The sequence below is a fragment of the Pleurodeles waltl genome, chromosome 9, assembly GCF_031143425.1.
Source record: "Pleurodeles waltl isolate 20211129_DDA chromosome 9, aPleWal1.hap1.20221129, whole genome shotgun sequence".
Classification (NCBI taxonomy): Eukaryota; Metazoa; Chordata; class Amphibia; order Caudata; family Salamandridae; genus Pleurodeles; species Pleurodeles waltl.
This window is the reverse complement of record NC_090448.1, coordinates 20,551,540-20,573,188: the sequence shown is the minus strand read 5'-3', so window position 1 is coordinate 20,573,188 and position 21,649 is coordinate 20,551,540. Positions and strand designations below refer to the sequence as shown.

At 43.9% G+C, this 21,649-nt stretch overlaps 1 protein-coding gene across 1 annotated transcript in view; it reads right to left on the bottom strand.

Moving 5' to 3' along the window:
- The window catches only part of LOC138259559 (tubulin tyrosine ligase 3-like), a 228,714-nt gene that overhangs the window by 181,582 nt on the left and 25,483 nt on the right, over positions 1–21,649 (bottom strand). Inside the window, exons 3-5 of the mRNA XM_069207382.1 lie at positions 19,797–19,908; positions 16,284–16,379; positions 15,931–16,101 (exon numbers count right to left, since the gene is read on the bottom strand). Of these exons, the coding sequence (XP_069063483.1) occupies positions 15,931–16,101; positions 16,284–16,379; positions 19,797–19,908 (379 nt within the window). The remainder of the gene's footprint in view (positions 1–15,930; positions 16,102–16,283; positions 16,380–19,796; positions 19,909–21,649) is intronic.

Sequence of the window (21,649 nt, the reverse complement as noted above, 5' to 3'; positions counted from 1 at the left end):
TCTTTATACTCAGGTTGCAGTTTGTGTATTGGAATTGTCCAGCTCTGGGGTTGGTTTCAAGCAGTTCTTGCCTTTTGCTTATTCCTCCAAGACAGGTCCAGCTCCAGTCTTGGTCTTCAGGTCTCAGGAAGGTTGGTGGAGCTGGCAGTCTCTTGTCGCAGAAACAGAAAAGCACACAAGGGGGGGGGGGGGGGGATGCTGCACTTAACTACCTGTTAACAAGTGGGGGTTGCATTTCTAGGGAAGAGTGGAGCAGCGAAGAAACCTCATCTTCCACACCCACAACTCTAGAGGCGAACCCACTGCAATGCACCTGAGGAATGCTTTGGAGATGCTCTACAAGTCACATTGCTCTGTGGGGCTCTTTACAAACTCCATCTTATGTACCAGTAGATTGAGGAAATCAAAATGAGTTCCTTTGTAGCCACCACCACATGTAACAGTCAGGTTAATCACACATGCATCATCCATGTCCTACATGGATGTAGCAAAGGACCCTGTTGCAGGCAGCTGAAGGACCAATATAAAAAATCCAGTAGGCAACTCTACCTAGCAATTGACAGTGGGTAAAAATTCCTGTCCTGGCGCTATAATATATGACTGCCACCACAGTCAGCATTTCACAGTCCACCAAGCTGATGGTGACCAGGCTCAGTAAGGGAGGGTGCACAGGGTGTGTCCCTCTACCCCAGAGCCCTCAGCATGTGTGACTGTCATGTTGTGAAGCAAAAAATAAAAAAAGAATCAGCTATGGTGAACTCGGGGCAGTGGAGCAATCTCTGCAAAGCCAAGCAGGGAATGTTTTCTGTCCAACATTTGGTTTATCTTGAGGGCCTATTCCGTCCCACAGGTAACAAGCATTGGCAAAGCCAATAGGTCTCGCTTTTGCAAGACTTAGAGCTATTGGCATTGTAAATGTCAATGTCCTCTATATGACAGACGCGACATGCGACATTCCTGACGTCGATACATTGAGTTGGGCATGTTATTCACACTGCCATCAAACAATAGTACCACCAACATTATATCCTGGCTGCGCTCATGTCTGCTCACAACTGCACAAACACAAATTATTGTTGCAGCTCCCTCCCTCTCCTCCAGGCATAGAATATGGAATTTCACATTTCCTGATTTTTGTTACGAGATGACTTTGTGAAATTCGCTGATTTCTGCGATCTCGCGGTCACAGACATGCAGCTTCGTAGCACTACACATAAAATCCATTACTGCACCCAACTCAATGTCGAACACTTTGTTGGCATTGGAAGCATGAAAGTCCGAATCTCTGTGTGTAGAACCGCTGATGTGCATGTTCCACAGAGATGACTGCAACACGCACATTATTCCACTAAGCTGTCTTAAACTGAGGAGCCTATCACTGCGCACTGCGCAAGGGATGGGCCGCGTCACGGCCATACCATGCTAGGGTCAGGCACAAGTTACTAACGTATGGGGACAGGGACGCACTAATAAAACAAATTATGTCTGAGCAAAGGTTATTAGAGCATCCCTCCCCTTCTGTGCATATGGTAGACTTAAGACTCGTCCATTTTGGGGCTTGTGAACTCACAGTTAGGCAAACGTTCTACTGCGAGATGGTGCTGCCAGCAAATACCTGTTTTGTGCTTAGAGGCGTCCAGTGCTTAATTTGTAAAGAATTAAGTGCCAGGGCTCTGTCGGGAGATCACTGCAGCTTGCAGCACCCATTGCCCCTGTCAGTGCTGCCAATGGCCGTCCTAAGACAACTACCAACCATCAAACTCCTACAAGTGTGACAATTTACACCATTCCAGCACCCCACACTAAAATGATGGCTTGGGCAGCAGGTATATGTCTTTTTTTAATGTAAATTGAATTAATAAATTACAATTGTATTGTTCACTTCTAAATTAGACAGACAGCTCCCCCATGTGGCAGTCTGTCATATTTGCCAGTGTTGAGAATAAAGTGCAGGTGCCGGGCACCGGAAACCATCGGCTCAAATTAAGCACTGGAGGAGTCAGATGGCTGGTTGAATTCCCTCTTCTTTGGCCTTCAGAAGGGCATTCTGTAGAAAGGCATTTTATTCAAAGAAAGCTCAGGATGGGTGTTTTCAGTTTCCCTGTCAGGTGGGGCACTAGCCTCGGTAAACGGGTTCCCCAGAACTGATGCGCTTGCTCACGCTGCTGCAAGGATAACATCCATCTCCGATTTAAGCAGAGTCCTTGGCCACTGCGTGGCCTTATGTGCCCATACCGCCCACCCTAAAATACGGGTCCACGGACTCCCTTCAGCTTACCTCTAACATGAGCCCCAACAGAAGGACCACAGCCAGGCATGACACAATGTCTGCATGGTTCTGTATAATAAACGCATGGCTGAGCACGGGCAGATTCTCGTTGGTTTTCTTGCGGATGGCCATGGTGTCGCTGGCAGGGGCCTGGCTGCGGCGACGGCTCCTCTGCTACTGTGCGCTTCAACTCCTTTCTTTGCCCTCCTCCTCCCACCTTGCTGCAGCGGCTACTAACACCACGTCTGCCCTAGCAGTGACGCTCTCGTTCCTGCCAGGCTGGTCCTCTCCCAGCCACCACCAGGAGATGGGGCTTGGTGGGAGTCAGAACCACCAATCAAGCCAGGAGGGGCTTGCGCAGGCCACAAGGGAGTGTGCTTCTTGGTAGAGTTGTAACGGAACAGTGGCCATCTTAAAACAGAAAACTTAAGTTTCAATCCAAGAGGCACTTATTAAAAAAAGTACAAATTATTCAATGTTAAGAGTATTTGATACCAAAATAAAAAATAATCACAAGCAGGTTGGTAACATTAAAATCCTAACCCACCCTAGACCAGAAGCAAGTCGCTGCACACCTCATAAAGAAAAGAAAAGACGCACACCAGGTTTTGCCCAGTACCTCGCCAAAATGCGTGGCCCAGTGAATTGGGGTCCAGACACAGAAGGAGGACAGGTGAGTGGCGTCCTCGGGGACACGAGGCAGCTGCAATAGGGAGCACAACTCGTGCACCTCCACATCCCTGCAGGCACTCTTGAATGGGAAGTGACTGCTGAGCACTTCCTCAATGGAAAAGCCAGCGCCGAAGCAGAGCTGGCCAGACACGGCGAGCTGGTCCAGTAGGCGGGTTTGCTGGCAGGAGGTTAGGGCTCCTGTGCAGTGAGATTTTCTTCTCTGTCCTCCAGCAGTAACCAGCACAGTCTTCTCCAGCAGCCAGGACAAGGAAAATGATGGGCCTGGCCTCCTTTCCCGCATGCTCCACCTCCTCTTGGCAGTCAGTTAAACAAAGCCCAGAGGAAGGTGAAAAAGCACGGCCTGGAACCAAGAGCAAGTTGTACGCACCTCTGCTCTCTTATCATGAGAGTGCGTCTGCATTCACTAAGCAGCAGCTCCGATCACAGCACAACAGCTGGTCTTTTCTGGCTTGTGGGGAGGTGGGAGGGCCAAATGCTGCAATAAGCAGCTACGGGCCAGAAGCACCCACAGTCTAAACATGAGCAGGAAAGACATAATAAAGTAGCCCCTGAAATCAGGGATAAAGAACCAAGGTAAATATACTGTACTTCATCCCCGGTTTGTGCGAGGACCAAAGAGAAAAAGGAGGTACAAAGAGGAAGGACTGACTGCTAGCAAGCAAGGACTTTTAAAGGACACTGAAACAAACTAATGACAAGGTTGGGGATGTCTTTAAGCCCACAGAGATGTATACTAAAGTACGACCTAAAAAACTGTCTTACAAGGTATTGCTGCTCAGATGCAGGAACAGAGTATCTTGTATGAAGTATGTATAAAAGTTACTTTCTTTAACAAACTACGTTTTGATTCTAGCTGAGGTAGAGGATGTGGCCTCACAGCCAGAGCTGCCAACTTTGGAGCTGGGGAACCAGGTTCAAGTCTCACATCAGCTCAACATCCTGTGATTCTGTGCAAATCACTTAATCTCCCTGTGTCTTAAAGAAATGAATGTGTCCTTATGTAATGAAACTGGAACACACACCACAAACAGAGACACACACTTCCCCCTTCCCCTCAGCAGGAGCAGCGATAGCACAAGCTGCCTGAAGGAACAGCTTCTAAACCATCCACTGTAAGATGATTCTAAGGTCTGATCCTAGGGTGGAGTTCAACCCACAGAAGGTCCAATTCAGAAGAACAGGAGTATTAGGTGACTATGACAGTGCTAACCTATGGCGGGATATAGGGAACCTTGGAAGGACATAAGACCTAGCATCAGAAAGATGCTCTTAACTGGACACTCTTTTGGTTTATGGTGGAGGGAGGGGTTATTGAGGGGGGAGGGCACCCCGGAAGAAGAGGTTAAGAAGGGTGTGAGAACCATCAGTTGACCTCCAGAAGCCATGCCCCACCTAAACTAAACAGGGAAAGCAAGGAAGGACTACAGAGCACTGGAACCTGGAACAAAGGTCAGTCAGGCTTCAGGCACACAAAGCCAGGTGTTTTTAAGCCAAACGATACGAGTGGGGTCAAACACACATCACAAGATAGCACAGATAAACCACTTTTTTAGTCTTTTTTTTTTTTTTTTTTTTTACTAACTTTCAGTGCTTTTTTCCAAAAACAATAAAAAAATGAAGACCATACCATTTTGTGTCTAGAGCAGCATGGATAAAACAAAGGAGGGGGGAATCGCCAAGTAAGATATGGCCTTAAAACACTGTGCAAGGGCTGTTTGAAAATGGCTGGCAATTGCTAAATCTTCTAGATAAGGGGGCGGTTCCATAAACAGTAAGAGAAACCAGGGAAGGACTATAAAGCACGGGACTCAGGCACTTGGACTCCAGGAAGGTTTCTGGCAAACATGGACGGAGGCGACAACTTGCTAGGGGCCAAAACCAAGGCAAGGTGTCCAAAAATGATGCACAAGGCAGCAGAGATGAACACTGTTCATCCTCTTGTCTCTTCATTCTGTTTTTTAAATGAAAGCACAACCACTTAAAATCTTTTTATTATTTTTTTATATTGAAAACAAAGGAACACCCAATCCATGTCTTTACTTGGGCAAGTGCAGTAGGACTGAAACAAGTGGTGGTTCACCATGTGTCAGCACTCTACCACAGAAGTAAAATAGGTTGACTGAGTATATGGGTGATGGCAGCAGGGAAAAGGTCACACGACTCATGGGAAGGTCACAGGAAACAGGACAGATAGCAAGGAAGGACTAAAATCTGCTGGAAGCAGCCACAGAGAATTGATGCTTGCTCCAGGGCATTGGGAGAGAAAACACATCCAGGGGGCTGGTTATATTATATTACTGGGTATTTTTAGAGCGCAGCATTTGTAGATTACGTGGCCTCTTGGTGCTTTGTGCAGATATCTGCCTTTGGTTGCGATTTGTGGAGCAGAGGTTTGTTCACTGGACGATTTTTTCCCCAAACCTCCTTAGAACCAGAATCTTTGTTAATGTACTTGTCAGTGACTTGTACCATAACACTGATAGAAATAGCGTTGCAGAAGATACCAGGTCTTTATGTGTCTTGGGTCTTCACTTTGGAAGCACTCTCCTTTTGTGGTTGAAATGTAAAACATTGTCACATTAACACCTAATCTTATTTTCCATTTAACAACAGGAGAAAAACCTGGAGCCTACCGCATGGCTTCCACTTCTAACTGGGTCATCTGGAGGGTTGCATTTCTGTTTTAACCATAAACATGTGATGGGAGACACTCTTCATGAGAACTTCCCAACCTTTCCATCACTAGTATGGCCAAGAGAGCTTGAAGGGCTCTCTGTTTAACATGTTCGGTGGGACACCCCACTGCAGTAACTTGGAAGTCAGACCTGGAGGATGAGAACCTGTATCAGAGAACAGAAGACAGACTCTACTGCCACAACCTGATCCGTAATATGCAATGTTAAATGTGTGTCTACATGAATTTCGTATAGTGCTTAGGGTCTGGGCGCTATAATACTGGTTGGTGTCAGAAAGCTGGCCCAGACATGAGGCAGCAGATAGAGGTAGATTAACATCACAGTCGGCAGCGGTAGAACTGTAAATCTCTCATCATCTGGTGAATGTGCAGCCCTCTACCAGGAGGAAGAGATACCTACTGAGAGTTTGCCTTCAGCATCATGTCCATGAAAGGTAAACCCACAGAAGGAAACAAATATAATTCCTTTTAATTAAAGGAAACATTCTATTCTTTTTAATTGAAAGAAACATTTACATTGTGTAGAAAAAGTATTTTAAACAATACATTGTGTAGGAGTACACCTTGTGGGCTGGCCTCCACAAAAATGTTGTCCAGGATATGGCAGATTTGTAGAGCCTGACAATGTAGGTGGACTATCAAGTCACCATCATCCTTCTAATAACACTGGAAAATAATTTAAGCGTAAAGAAAAGAGCAGCAAACAAGCTGCTCACTCCCTAGTATACACCTGTGGAATGTTGTGACAGCTCCTTATGGGACCGTGAAAGTTTGCATCCTGAGAGTGTAACCAAATAAACCAATCCTGTTCCTACGATAGCTGCAGGACTATAACTAATGCATTACCTTTTTGTTGCATTTATCTACAAAAGTGTGTTGATGCAGTATTCATTTAAAATTGGATTTGATCTCCCCCCCCCCCCTTGAAGAGTAATCTTCTGTTTTGTAAAAATGTAGACTACTGCAGTTTCATCCACAGGGATGGGGGGGTGTACATTGAGTATTTCAGTGGACGTCCTTGGAGTAAGTCACCGATAAACCTAGTCTCTCGGGTCTAACTCATCTTCTGGGAGCAGCGACAATCTTCCAAATCCACATCAATACTCTAGGAAGGATCTGGTGGTTCTGCCCCTGTAAGCTCTGCACCCTCCTCATCGTATTAATCCTCAAAGGCTTTTTTGAATATTTCTGCAGAGATGACCAATTGCGCCTCCCCCGCCAATTATACAATAGTTTAATTTTGTGTAACAATTACTTTGAAATCTCTTCATAGGACTAGAGTCTGTCTGCAAAATCTTGGAAATTAGCATCTCCACAGAAGATACTTTTAACTGAGTTATAATTATAAGCTTCACAGAGGATCTTTCTGACTGAGTTAAAATTAGCAGCTCCACAGAGGATCCTTTTGACTGAGTCATCTCTATTTCATGTTCCTTTCGCGCCACTCTCAATGGACACAACTGGAGGTTAGCTTGCTCTCCGCAAGAGTAACATGGTGCTGCATATGAGCCGAATGACCCCGTTCATGCCTTGGATTCTTGTAGTGTCCCAGGAGGTCCCAAATCCTGGGTCCTGGACCTAGAGAGAATTGCAGGCTTCTCTATATGGTGCTCAGAATGATGGGGGCCCCATATACTCTGCTTCCGGCATTGCATCTCTCCCAATAAGACAGCCATGTTTCCTTTCTTCTTTGTATTCCATAGAATAAAGCGGCCTCTGTTCCTACAAAAAGCATCCAGTTTTAATTGTTGTCCTTGGCGTTCATGCAAGCTGCATTCGTTAATGCAAGTACCTTTACTCTTGTGACTAGGTGCAGAAGATGGCTCTGTTTTATTCAAGATGGCGCCCGACTAGAACGCTGTACGAGAACTCACAGGATTTATCCCGAGACTCTGCTTGCCTATAACATTGATCTATCACAATTATTTAAGAATGGACGTTTTATTATGAACAAAGCCTAGCCTTGAAAAAGCCCCAGGTGAATTTACCACAAAGGGCCGAAACACGTGTTGGCTGTTTTCTCCTATATCTTCAAGATCTCTACACAGAATAGGACTTTTACAGATTCTTAAGTCAAGCTACCATCAATAAATGCACTCAAATTGCAAGAAAGGACTCGATGCATCATTATTGATTTCAAACTGAGACACTTCTACAACAATGATATATTATATGAGTGGGTTATCGACCTTCTTAGAGTTCGAAGATGGCTCTGTAGTCAACCTCCTGCGTGACTACAGAATGTTATTATTCCTTTGCTCATGAGCTGCGGTCTAGTTCAAAACATTTGCCAGGCACATTTTCTTTCTTCTTTCAAAGATTCTGCATGATAGTCCTGGGGCAAGCAGGCGTGGGCCCACGTTTTCTGCTCACATTAGGCTTGGTGTCTTACCTGTTCTATGCTTTTCCCAAGACCACTTGTGATTCCACGGCTTCCTAAATTTTTTCATTTTTCCTGCCCAGATGGAAACCTCTGTTAGAAAGATAAATTAAATCTTGTGTTTCTTCCCTTTTCCTTCTGCCCAAATAAGGCCTGGAAAGTCACTGTCAAAAACAAAATGTAGCCTGTGTACGTGACAGGCCTTATCACGTAATCTAGGAATTAGACTTCTGTGTTGCGGTGGTGAAGGATTTATACCTTCTGAGAAAGAAGTTAGAGGGACTAGAAAAAAAGGTAATAGAAGCAAAGAAGTGTTTACATTATCTTGTCAATCAGTATTCAGTTGTAAACAAGTTTCTTTCATTATTATTATTTTTAGAATAAAGAGAATGCAATTAAAAACAAATACTCATTTGAATGGCTCGTAATTAACATGGTGGTGGAAACAGCAACAGATTTCAGGCACCTACAGTATGTGCCATGAGAATATAACATGCAGAAGAGAGACAACTAACCCAGTACCCTATATCTCCCAACCACTGTAGGTCTACAGAATGGCTGTGACAGAATCACTTCAGACAAATCCCTCTGAAGTTACACTAACATCTGAAGTCAGAGCAAAGATCTACCGATCTCTTCCCCGTCACCTCCCATTCCCCTTCAACCCACTTGGCAGGGGATTAGCTATTACAGGTGGAAGAGTTGTGCCTGACATGCTCAAGAGGCAGGTCCTGGTGGATCCACAACCTTCCTGAAAGGCCTCATCATGGAGTTGACAGGTCAGTGATTTTCAGCACAAATCGAATGTGGTTCTGAAACCAAATAGTGCGCGTTTAAGGTTAATTATGGACAAGTGGTTCTAGACACGTCTAGAGACTACTGGGAGAAGATCTGGACAAAGGAACTTGGAATTTTCTGAGCCAAACACTAGATGTCAGGTTTATGCACAGCATGTAAATCTATAGCAAACGGATACTGCAAGTATATTGCAAATGTTTGGGCATCTGAGGTTGCAGACTGGAACTGTTTGAACACTCGTCGTATGCTGGACATGGGGATTAGTTGTAATGCAAGCTCCTGTGGAGGAGGAGAAGAAAATTAAGACATTATATCTATCTCCATACAAAAGTAAAATAGAAATGAACATGCTTTCTAGGCAGGACGGTTTTGCAAAAGGGCAATACTTATTGTAAATTTTCAAAAGTTGGGGTGGAGGACAAGTTATGCAAAACTATATCTACTTTCTGAATGCAGACCTGCTGCAGATGCATATGTTTCCTCTCTCCTGGCAAATGCAGATCAGTGTAAATTCAGGAAATATTGAGAGAACAATGGTGGCACAGATAGCCACTACTTCACGGCACAAATCCAGTCCACCTTTGCCCTCTGGACCCAGAGACCCTCCAATCGGTCGATCAAGGTAGCATTGTTTTCGACCTTGCACAGGGCTCAGCTGCCATTCAACTAAGCTAATGCTATACAATTTCTGCATACATAAATACACACATATGTAGTTCTGTACAACAAACCATTAAAACATACATGATACCGAGGCCAAACAACAGGCAAGAAGCTGGACAAAAAGAGGTTTTAATATGAATTAAGAAAAAAGTATACAGAAAGTGCAAAAAGCAGAACAAAAAGTACAGGTCCTTAGTTCCCCTGTTGCAGGGTGTACCCACTAATTTCAGGCGAGGAGGGCAGAGGAGGGACTTGTAGAAAGGGGCGGGAATAGACCCAAGTCGCTATTCACGCCAAGACATTGTTGAAAGTCATCAGGCTGCTAATTTACAAAAGGAGGTACTTGCTGGACAGGAATGTATGACTGCGTCAGACCCTCTGAGATGATTTTCTTTCAGAACATGAATTTGCATTTTCTAATAGAGCGGCCCAACACTGAAGATTAAAAACAGTACCGTGAACACAAGGAGATCTTCATCTGATAACAATTCCAGTCTGTCTTGCTTTGCCCTTTCCAAACAAATTACTAGTCCCCGAGATGCCCAAAACCATTTGACATTATCACACTGGGCATTTGTCTCAAACTGACCATTAGCTTTGCAGCCTTGAATGTAATAAATATTATGTGGTGTGGTTCCACCTGCATGACCCACAGGTTCTCATTTAGGTCAGGGTTCATGGTACGTGCAGGGCACAAGGGGGTGAGAATTTAGGTACCCATGCACTTTTAACTAAGAAGCTGCAGGGATCGGATGAGCCAGCAAACAGCGTACTAGGTTTGCCCTAATCCGAGCACATTTGTACCAGATTCTGTCTGGACGCAGGAGTACCGATAAGATCATCTGTGGATACCAACAAACGTTCAGCACCGGAATCCTGACCAGAGGACATATAATGGGGGAAGAGGAAACTGTTACTCTACAGAGTCAAGTATCTTCCACACTTGATGTCTGAATGACTGGTAAATACACACAGCTCAGTGACTTGTTACTAAGATTACCCTGTTGCAAAGAGGAAGGACCTCCGGTCAGTGTCTTAAAAATAAGGTAACAAAGGAAAAAGGCATGTTAAACTGAAGACTGGCCTCCCAAATTCCTGATCTTAGAAGTCGCAACTGTGCACCAAACAGCACAAGTAACACCTAGATGCGCCCATCCCCGATAAATTCTCAAGGTAAAGGGGTGGGGGTGGATAGAGTAATGCGAGGGCCCTATTGAGGAGCCCCTATCCTCTAATATTCTTCAATTAGTGTAGAAGGCACATCACCAGAGCAGGTGACTGAGGCAAAGAACGCTTGAAATCATCAGCCACATTATTACTGCAATACCAGCTGGAGGGATCCTTCAAACTGCATTGCCGGACAGTCCCGCCCCACCTCCAACAAGCTCCCGCCATTAAAGACCCCCATTTAGAAGCATGTAAGCCTAACAAAAGGTAGTTTCTGAACGCACTCGTTTTACAGATCAGTGCGACAGGAAGAGAGCTGTTGTACCAAAAAGGAACAAACTGGGAGAATCGGTATGAAGCAACTAGAGCAAAGAATTTAGAAAATACAAAAAACGCAGTCATAATAAGCACAATACTTCTTCGGTCCACAACACGAGCTGAAACAAAACCATGAGGATTGACAGGCAAGTGGTAACGCAGTCTACGTTTCCTTTGACAATCAACCAGGTTTGGCAACGTCTCCTCATATTTTTCCTCTGCAGATCAGGCATTCGGTTTCCCTATCCTCCCCCCACAGCGCTTCCCATACGACGTGGAGCAGGTGTACAGGAGCTCATGAGGCAGTAGACGTCAGTCGAACATCCAGGATTTTCAAAACTGTCAGGGAAAAAAAAAAAGAGGAAATTAGCCAAATTGATATATGATGTACAAGAGGATCAAAAGCAGACAGGCACAAAGTTTAAGAGCTCAAAATGCATTATATGATTAGTTTATGTATTAGGTACTTGTAGGGTACAGAGATACCTGTAATACAACTGGGGAATTTGTGGAACATTGAAGAACAGAGGATGGGTGCCTGTGTATAAGAATAGGGAGTGTCTGTATGTGACAGCATGTGAATATCAACGTATCTCCGAGGCAACTGAACAACACATTAATTGGCAAATGGACAAAACTTTAAAGCATTCATGAGGAAGATTTCCAAAGCAAAGAATTTTTGAAAACATGGGGTTTTGCTCTGCAATACAGCTGGAAAACATCTGTCATGTAATATCTTCCAGCAAACTCTTTATTGGCCACATATGCAGTCAATACGAAGTTCCACGGCAATGGCAGAGGTGCTCAGAGTAGTCAACATGGATGGTAAATCATCCACAATGCCTCCTATAAACTCTACGGAATACTTGACAAGCATTGGCATAGCCAACAAGTCTCGCCGTTGGCTTTGCCAATATGCTTTAGTTATGTTGTATATTAGTGTGTTTGCTATTTAGTATGGCTAAAAGTAATTGTAGTAAATTGGCATTGAGTGAAGGATTGAAAAGCTGATTGGAGCGTAGTGGGAGCAAAAACAGGGCCGGCCCAGGCACCCAAAACAACATGGCACCCATTTGCAGATCATGACTTTGTGCAAAACTAGATTCAAATGAGGGGACCAATTTTGGGACAGATGTGCACTAAATTAAGTGTTTTCCATCATAAAGAAGTTCAAATATTTTAATGCTGCATGTACTTTCGCAGCAACATCGCGAGTGCTTCAATACGTAAAGCATGGGCGCAGGCATGTCCATGTGTAATGCAGCTGGTTCGTGTACAGCGCTCTGATACCTAGATCTATAAAGAAAAGGGAAGTCACTCTGCTTTTCAGATGGCAGTAAAGCAGAACTGGGTTTGAATCTCAGCTTTGGCTCAACATCCTAGGATTCTGGGCAAAACACTTGATGTTCCCCATGTCTATAACAAAATCATTGCACTACAGTGACCATGTACATTGTAGCAAGCTGAAACTAATTTTCAAAACAATGTGCCAACACACTCTGGTTCAGATATAAACACACAAAAAAAAAAAAAAGGTTGATACCAAAAACACATTTCCAAAAAGCACTAATGCAACCTTAGAAGAAAAAAAAGATAACGTAACCTCAAAAGAAAACAGGACCAATCATATTCATTCCTTTTTAACAAAAAAAAAAGAAAACAAAAAAAACTCTTCGAAAAACACATGCTATAATGGTAACTAGTGGAGTGATATTGTACTTGGTCCCTGCTCTCAGGGAGGGATAAACGCTAAAAGAGTCATAACAAATGCATGCCATAAACAGAAAGAAAGAATACAAGAGTGACAATGCAACCAGCAAATAGCAAGCCCATGGGTGGGCTGTAAACCCACAAACTGAATACAGCATGTCTCTAAGAGAATGCTCATGCGCTGCCTAAGCTAAACCTAAAAATAGTAATTAGTCCAAGGGAAGGTCTTCAAGGGGGTACATGCGCTCAACCAATTCTAGCAACATGTCATTCAAAGCAAACCTTTGGCTTAAGCCGGGACATTGCCCAATATAGCGAGGTTGCCTGTAAATCCAGGCAGAGGTAAACAATTTAGTTCCAAAGGGGTTTAATAAATATTTGTAAACCCACCCTGCGACATCAATTTGAAAAGTAAGGAAAACAAAAAATATACGAAAAAGAGACAGTGTATTACCCAATGGAAAGTTGGCAGTTAAATAGGCTTTTCATCATAGTTCCTGTCAGCAACATTTCCATATTTATAATGAATACCCTCCAGGAATCCGGTAGGAATTTGCTCTAATCTTTAATCGAACGCTGCCAAGAGCAGTTTAGCTTTCTTCCTCATTATCCAAGCAGCAAATCAGGGAGGCTGGTTCCAAAACCAGCACTTCCACAGTCATGAGATTGTAAACACACATCACTCACCCTAATACATGACCGCTGAAAGAAAAAGGTCCAGATACCAACCACTTTTTGCCCAAAGAAACATGATTCCTTGGACGTTTGGCTAAGGCACTAAACAACTCTGTTCTGCAGAAAAGAGGCAGAAGTGCAGATATGTCTTATAACATTAAATTCTCTAGCATCTCCCATGCCCGTCTGGACAATCCTTTGGAGCGCCTATGGGCTTCATGCTTGCCACCACATAAAACTTATCAAGCTCAGAGAGTTTATTCCAGGAAGGCTAGGCCCCTTTAGATGTATTGAAAGTTCTCGTATCCATTGCACACTCTGATCTATTGGCGGCAGATGGCGTGTACACATGTACAGACGTACTGAGATAGACACAGGCTCAGAATATGATACTTAGATCAGATGGGACCCAACTCCTAAACCAAACAAGGTTTGCTCTACAGCAAAACCATTGAAATAACCAAATACAAGGTTTTCACAGGACAAAACTTGCTATGAAGGCCAGAAAGGCAATATATTAGACAAGGATGGGGTGTTCTACTCTAGGTCTTCAATGAATTGACTCTCTTCTTGTGGCTGACTATGTCCAGAGGTTTATGAAGTTTATTCTGCAAAAAGGTAAATAACTACCTCATACCTGAATGGCTGAGGTCAGACAATGAACAAGAATGTGGTGGTTACTGCGGAACTATACCTTTGCATTATGATGTTTTATGTTCTTGACCTAAAAGAGGCTATGAATAGGTTCGGATCTGATAAGTCTCCTCACCAAGATAATGGACATGGCAGATCACAGAAGACTGTCTTGCACGCAGGCACAGGTAGAGGGGTGCATGCCTTTGGGGGAACATGAGTTGTACCATATTGGCCAGGAGACTGAGGTTCAATCTTAAAGATGATCTTAAATTAGGAAAATTGACATCAGGGACTAAAACTGGTCACACAGGAGCTCATTTCATAACATATTAAAAAAAGACGTAGCAAAGTTTGCAGCTGCCTACACAGTCAAAATATCCCTACAGAAAGTATTCCTGTCCTGAGAGCCGTTTTTGTCACCTCTTCATCTCCGACTTGAAGTGGTCCCAAGCCTGCCGAATGTGAGACCAGCTCCCAGTTCTTATTGTGATGCAAGTGTGACCAAGTCTGTACGAACTTAGAGGGACGTTTGTACGATACACATTGGTAAATAAAATAGTCCATTGCTTCAGACTGCGGTTTTACAGCTCTTTGTTTCAGCTATACCCTTCCCAACATTTGTTTTGTGAGATGTCTCCTGATCGGCAGGGAGGTGCAGGTCCGATCTACTAGACAAGGGCTTCATTTCCAGCAATATTGCCGGTCTCCAAAATTATGGGAAAGGGTTGCAGTTATCACAAACTTCATGAAGATTAACTTGTGGGGAGTGCATCGCCGTTTAGAACAGGGGACATCCCTGTCCTATAAGGGATTCTGATGCTTTAGGAGCTCCTTGAGGTTGAAAGAGCAGTGCAAGAGGAGACACAATCTGGATTACAATTAACCCAAAGAACATGAACTTCATGTATCAAGAAAAACATGGCAATGTAATTTGCATCAATTTGGCACTGGAGCTCCTTCGATACAAATGTCTTCTTGATTAACAGGGAAGAAACAGACGAGAAATGCACATAGTGAAAAGCCAATGATTCCGATGCTGCAGCTCCTAGCACAAAGATCACCATTTTGACTCTGATCGTTCAACGAAACAGAACAAATAGTTTAGGCATGTGCATATACTTAATGTGCTCCACATGCAGTTTTTCAAATCATTGTTGGATTTGGGTGTAGCGGGGCACACATCCAAGTACACTCAGTATGCATGATAAGGCTTCCCTATGCACGGTATTGCATGATAAGGCTGGCCTTTGTGGTACGCCGCACAGCACCACGTTTGTGGACATCTCCAGTGACCCCATTCAGGTATGCTGGCTATGGTTGATGAGTGAAGTCCAGATAAACTGTCAGACAACTCTCAACACACTCTATCCACAATATCAAGGGAGAAAAGAGGCCACAGAGTTTTAAGGATGTTTCAATGTCCTCATCCAGTGAGAGGAGTTACTATTTAGGCAGTCATGTTTACCACTGGCACTGACCAACAACAGTAGCTATCCTGGGCTTGAGGATAAGCTAAAATTGATTTGTTATGGGCTGAGAAATTTAGCTCTGTGTTATCTTTGATTGGCAGTGCATGAAGACATTGTGATGTATGAGGTAAGGTTAAGCTAGCAAACGATTACAGTTTCTATAGAACTAAAGAAATTTGTGGCTGCACTGGAAGGCTTTGGTACAGGATTAACCCAGGTAAATTTGGTATTGCCAAGCCAATTTCTTAAGTCAAATAAACAAAAGGGGACTGAGGACAATTACACAGAATTTAATAATGAACCATCCTATCCATGGCGGGGCTTGTTGCATTACTAACAGAAGGATGCATTTAGCTGTACGAAGCACAACTGTTTGATAAAACTAATATACCAACAGGGTCCAAGAAGAGTTTGAAGAGGAGAGAAGATTGAGAGCAAATAATCTGCGGACACTTACATTCTTAAGAAACTCCTCAGCCACGATTCGAGCCCTTGCGTTGACGGAGAGCTTCATCTCGCTTATCTCCTTGTCGATCTCCTCCATGAAATGGATGACAAAGTCCACCAGTTTGTGTTTGTACATTTGCTCAGTGTGGAAGTTTGTGATCAGAAAACTGATATCGTAACCCTACAAGTTGGGGAAAAAAAAGAAACTAACAATTTAAAATCCTGTCATGCTGCGAAATGTTTCATCAGTCAGATGCAAACAGGAAGTAAACATAAAAGTTTTCAAATAAAGAAAAAAACACTTTACTCCAATGTTCCTACACCAAACACCAGTAGGTATTTTTCCTGCTCACTTTAACTCACCTCTACAGGTTTTCGCCGAAGGATGAAGAAGTTTTCTGCTCTCATCATCATGAAGCGCATGAACTTGTGGCACAGAATTTTCTCAATTTCATCAGCCTAAGAAGCAAAATGTGAGAATGTCTTTAAGGAAACACACGAGGACAGGCCCGCAAGTGCACCTTTCCGTAAGCAACGCACCAGAGCTATCATCATGAAGCCTTTCCTGCTTCTGTACTACAGAAGGAAAAGCCCCCTTTCTTTTTCTTAAAATCTCAGATTTCTTATTTCACTTTAGCCAATATTCCACCTGCATTCATCCCACGCACCACTCTGACTGCTAACTGCACTGATGAATGTGGTGCAGTGGTCTTCCAACTGGGGTCCCCTCAACCTGAAAAGCTCAATGGGATATCCCAGTGGGTTAGTGGGAAAAGCTATGGCAAGAAGGAGGACTAACGCTTCCCCTGCCAGCGCATAAGTGTCTGTAAAATAATAGCATTTTGCATCCCCACTTATAAAAACAAGCATTGGCAAAGCTGTTGGATCTTGCCTATATAAAAGAGCTATGGCTTTGTCAATGTGTTTTAGCAATGTTGTACACCAGTGTGGCTGCTGTTCAGCACGGCTAAAGGTTAGTGTCTTAGAGCGGAGTGGAGTGTCCTCGAGTGGATTTGGTGGAGTGTCGTGGTGTGGGGGACGTGAGTGTCGTAGAGTAGGAGAAGTACAGTGTTGTAAAGTAGAGTTCAGTGGCAGAGAGTGTAGTAGAGTGCAGTGTAATAGAGTGGGGTGGGGTGGAAAAGGGTGGAATGGGATGGAGTGGATTGAGGTAGTGGGGTGGATTAGATTGCGGTAGTGGGATAGACTGAGTGGGGTGGACTGGAGTGGGGTGGGGTGGATTCGAGTGGAGTGGGTGGATTAGACTGGAGTGATAAGACTGGGGTGGAGTGTTGTGGAGTGCAGTGGATTAGATAGTATTGGAGTGGATTGGACTGGAAGGGGTGGGGTGGGTTGATCTGGGTGGACAGAGCGGGGGGATTGGAGTAGAGAAGAGTGATGTGGATTGGACTGCAGTGAGTGGATTGAGCGGAGTTGGGTGAATTGGAGTAGAGAGGGTTGGACTGGAATAGGGTGGGGGAAGATTGGAGTATAGAAGAGTGGGTGGGTCAGAGTGGGGTAGATTGGAGTAGAACTGAGTGCTGTGGATTGTACTGAATAGGTGGATTGGAGAGGGGTGGACTGAGCAGAGTTGGGTGGATTAGGATAGAGTGGGGTGGAATGGAGTAGAGTGGGATGGATTGGAGTAGAGTTGTGTGATGTGGATTGGAGTGAGGTTGACTGGAGTGGGGTGGGATGGATTCGACTGAGTGGACTGGAGTGTGCGGATCAAATAGATTAGAGTGGGGTGGACTGACTTTGCAGGGGGTGGATTGGAGTTATGGGCTGGAGTGAGTGGGGTGGATTGGATTAGGAGTGGGTGGACTACATTGAGGTGGGGTGGACTGCATTTAGGTGTGGTAGATTGGAGTGAAGTGGATTGAATTGGAGTTGGGTGGACTGTAATGGATTGGAGTTGGGTGGAGTGGAGTGTACCAGATTGGTTTGGAGTCGGTCGATTGGACTGGGCTCGACTTGAGTGAGGTGGACTGGACTGGAGTAGGATGGTTTGGAGTAGAGTGAATTGGACTGTTATGGGGAGGGTTGGAGTACGGTGGATCGGACTGGTGTGGGGGGGACTGGATTGGGGTGAATTGGATTGAGTGTGGTGGACTGTACTGGAGTGCAGTGTATTGGACTGGAGCGAGTGGGTTAGATTGGGGTGGGGCAGATTGGATTGCGGCAGATAGTGGATTGGACGATTGGATTAGGGGTAGACTCGTTTGGGGTGGATTGGGGTGCGGTGGGAGGACTGGAGTGTGGTGGATTTGTTTGGGGTGAGTGGATTAGTTTGGAGTGAGGTGGAGTGGGGTGGCTGGTGGGTGATTTAATTGGTTTGGGGTGTACGGAGGTGGATCAGATTGAGTGGGGTGGATTGTAGTCGGGCAGATTGGGGTGTACTGCATGATTATCTGTTATGGCATAATTTAGGAAATTACATATAAAAACCATTGCAATATTTAGATACAGTAATTGTCATCTTTTGAGAACAGCTAGCGCACACGAGCAAAAAGAAAACAAAACACGAGTGCAAAATGAAAAAGAAGACTTGGCAAAATAAAGAAAAGAGTAAACTATAGAACATAAAAACTTAGTAATTTTGTTTGTCCTGCTAGGCACGTTTTTTCCAGTCACACGCCTTCTGTTTGCATGGCACTAAATGTTAAAAAGAAGAAAATAGTACCGCAATCATGTAGAAGCTGCAGACAGGCGCTGATTAAGTTGAATTAAACAGTGCTTTGTCCCTGCTCCACAGAGAGGAACGGAAATTGTGCTAGGCCCGCAGAGAATAATTACAAGGCTGTAAAGAAAAGTGCCAAGCAAACCAACAAATGGTAAGCCCTTTTTGCTAACAGTGTCTCACAAACGAGACGCAAGTACTACCTCATGCACTCGCAGGCGCGACCCTAATGAGATACTAAAAAGGGAAAACTGCCCATCCATTCAGTGATTGAAATGATTTATCTTGTAACATTTTACACAGGGGATACACCCTTGGCCAGCCAAAGCCCCCTAGTCGTTTGGCTTCTCACATACAATGTGTGGGAAATCTGACTTGCCTGTAACAATTGGTTTGCAGTTTTTAGTGCTGCAACTCATGTTCAGCACATTCGTCTCATCTAGTGATGGGTGTGGTCTTTTCCTTTCTCATAAGAGGTTAGCCGTTGGGAGTCCCCCAGTAGAGGAGGTATTAGTAAAGCTCCTGGGCACGGATCTTCCCTTGTGAAATTGTGGATAGATCCTACCCGGTAGATCCAGTCATTCAGTGTCCACTCCCCAGACAAAAGGGATTGATGATCAATGGGCCAATGCCAAACTGCCGGATCAAGGCCTGGCAACTGCTGTGTGTGTTTGTGCCCACTTGTTTTTGCTGACAGTACATGGCAGTCATGTTGTTGCCACATATAGGAAATATTTTGTCAAAAATTAGTATGTGAAATGCTCAGAATGGTAGCTGAACTGCCGTAGGTTCAAGTACAGTGATGCGTAGGCTCTTTTTATTTAAAGACCATTGGCTTTGTACTGGTAGCTGATCAATGTGAGCTTCCTAAGCAGGGAAGGAAACGTCTGTGGTGATGGTCACTTGCATATGGGAGCAACCTACCTAGTAGCAAGTTATTTTCGTTCCTCTAATGCAGGTTGATTTTCTAACAACTTTACCTCTGTGCTCAAAGTGATCATTTTCTAGCAAGAGCCCTGGTTAGTTGAGATGATAAATGTCTTTGATCCTTTGCTGTGGTGCTTGCTACTTTGAATTACAGTCCAGTTGGACGTTAGGTGTCCCAACTGTTTAACTTTTAAGATCTCCGACCACCCTCCCAGCCACAACCTCCATCCGCTCAGGAGGCGGCCCATACATTGACATACACAGATACTAACCTGCTTTACTGCTATGCTGACTCGTACAGAGTTTATGGACCCCTCGATTAAGACTTTCTCCTTCTCATTTCGACTGATCACCACTGGCTGCAAAAGAAGTTCTTTGCTACTTCTGAAAGGGTAAATTAAGAAATAACAGTGCATTAATAACAGGTCTAAATCATGATAAATATCATATATTTGAATGTGGCAGCAACGCTACCCATCATGCAACAGCCATCGCATTCCTAGACCACTGCATGGTGTGCCCTCTCATTTCAATCCCTCCTCTAACTGTGTAAGCAGACCGATAGTAATAACTCTAAAGTCTTCGCAGGAAGAGAAAAGGGTACTTTATTTTAATTGAAGTGAATTTTTGTAGGGTCTAGCCAAGGTGAACAATGGAGAGCTTTACATAAAACTGGGAATTAAATTTGTTTTATTTTTTCCATCTACGGTTTCTTTAATTTGCGCATTGATTCTCTACCAGTAAGCTTTTTTCACCAGGCAAACAAAAACATCTTCCAGTCTATGTTAAAGCTAATTAGCTTGGATCAAAGCTGTGCTCTCCAACAACATTTTCAGCAGACCTGTACAGGCGACGAGTACGTTTTCCTAGTTATGATTAATGGTATTGTGGAAGGACACACACCCCAGACTGGTCATGAACAACAGATAAGGTAATGTATAGGACACACCTTTTGACTACAGACCACAACAGTTCATCAGTTCACGTACATTGTGCGCATTCCATGCGTCTTGCTTCTGTATTTAATATCTGGCTTAATTTCCATTAACAACTTTTCCAACATATCTTCGTCCTTCCTGTCAAGGAATGCTACATGAGAATAAAAGCAAGTATGGGTACATGAGAATAAAAGCAAGTATGGGTACTTCTTGTCTTTGTAATGAGCCATTATCACTGACATCCCTGTACAGATACGCCTATCTGAAACAGAGATTACTGACTTTTACAAATATGCCTGTAATTCCATCCCAAACTTCTTCAGTCTCTCACCTGTAAACATAGCACTGCGCCTGCAGAGCAAACCTGCAGATAGTTGTTTAAGAACGTGGCTGGTCTCGCCTGTGTTAGCACATTGCGAGGTAAGACATGTAGTGCCATGCCCAGCCCTTCTATTAGATTGTTTTTGCTCTTGTATTCAAAGTGTGTGATAACAAATTGAAGACCACTAGTGGCTCAACAACAGGATCAAGTTCTGAAATACATGGTTGCTGTGCCGCACAGTGATACCTGCATCCAAGCATGTGTCACGATGGGTGTATGCCTAGCGCATGATAACATTCACTACCTTAGTTAATTGTTAACCCAGCAGGAACCAGAAAACCTGGATCTAAAAGTCTGGCCCACTATTAGTTCTTGCTTATCAAAGTGGGCATGTCTTCTCGTTGCATTTACAGCAAGGTGTAGCTCACTCAAAAGTTCTCAAGCTTTAAAAGAGTAGTATGCATGAAACTTCACTCAAAGGGATCTACCTAAAGGCAAACTGTTGATAATCTCAACATCGACTCACAATTTACATTATGTTTTATTGTAAGTAAGTCAGGTGTAATAAAGGCTTTCAAACAGAGGAAATCTCTACATGTAGCTAAGGCAGGGGACTCTAAGCAAACCGTAGAGTGACAAAAAGACTTTAAAAACCTGAAATAAACTGAATATCTGAATTTAGGGTGTAAATGTGGAATTACACCCATTCTGCTTACAACGTCAGCTCAATCACATTCAACAGTTTAGCTGGTTATAGGTTTCAGCTTACATTCAACAGTGATGGAGACATTAAACACAAACACACGTCATGAGGACATAAATGTGCTCAGTCCTGCTGGGGCTGGTCACTCACCTACATTAGACA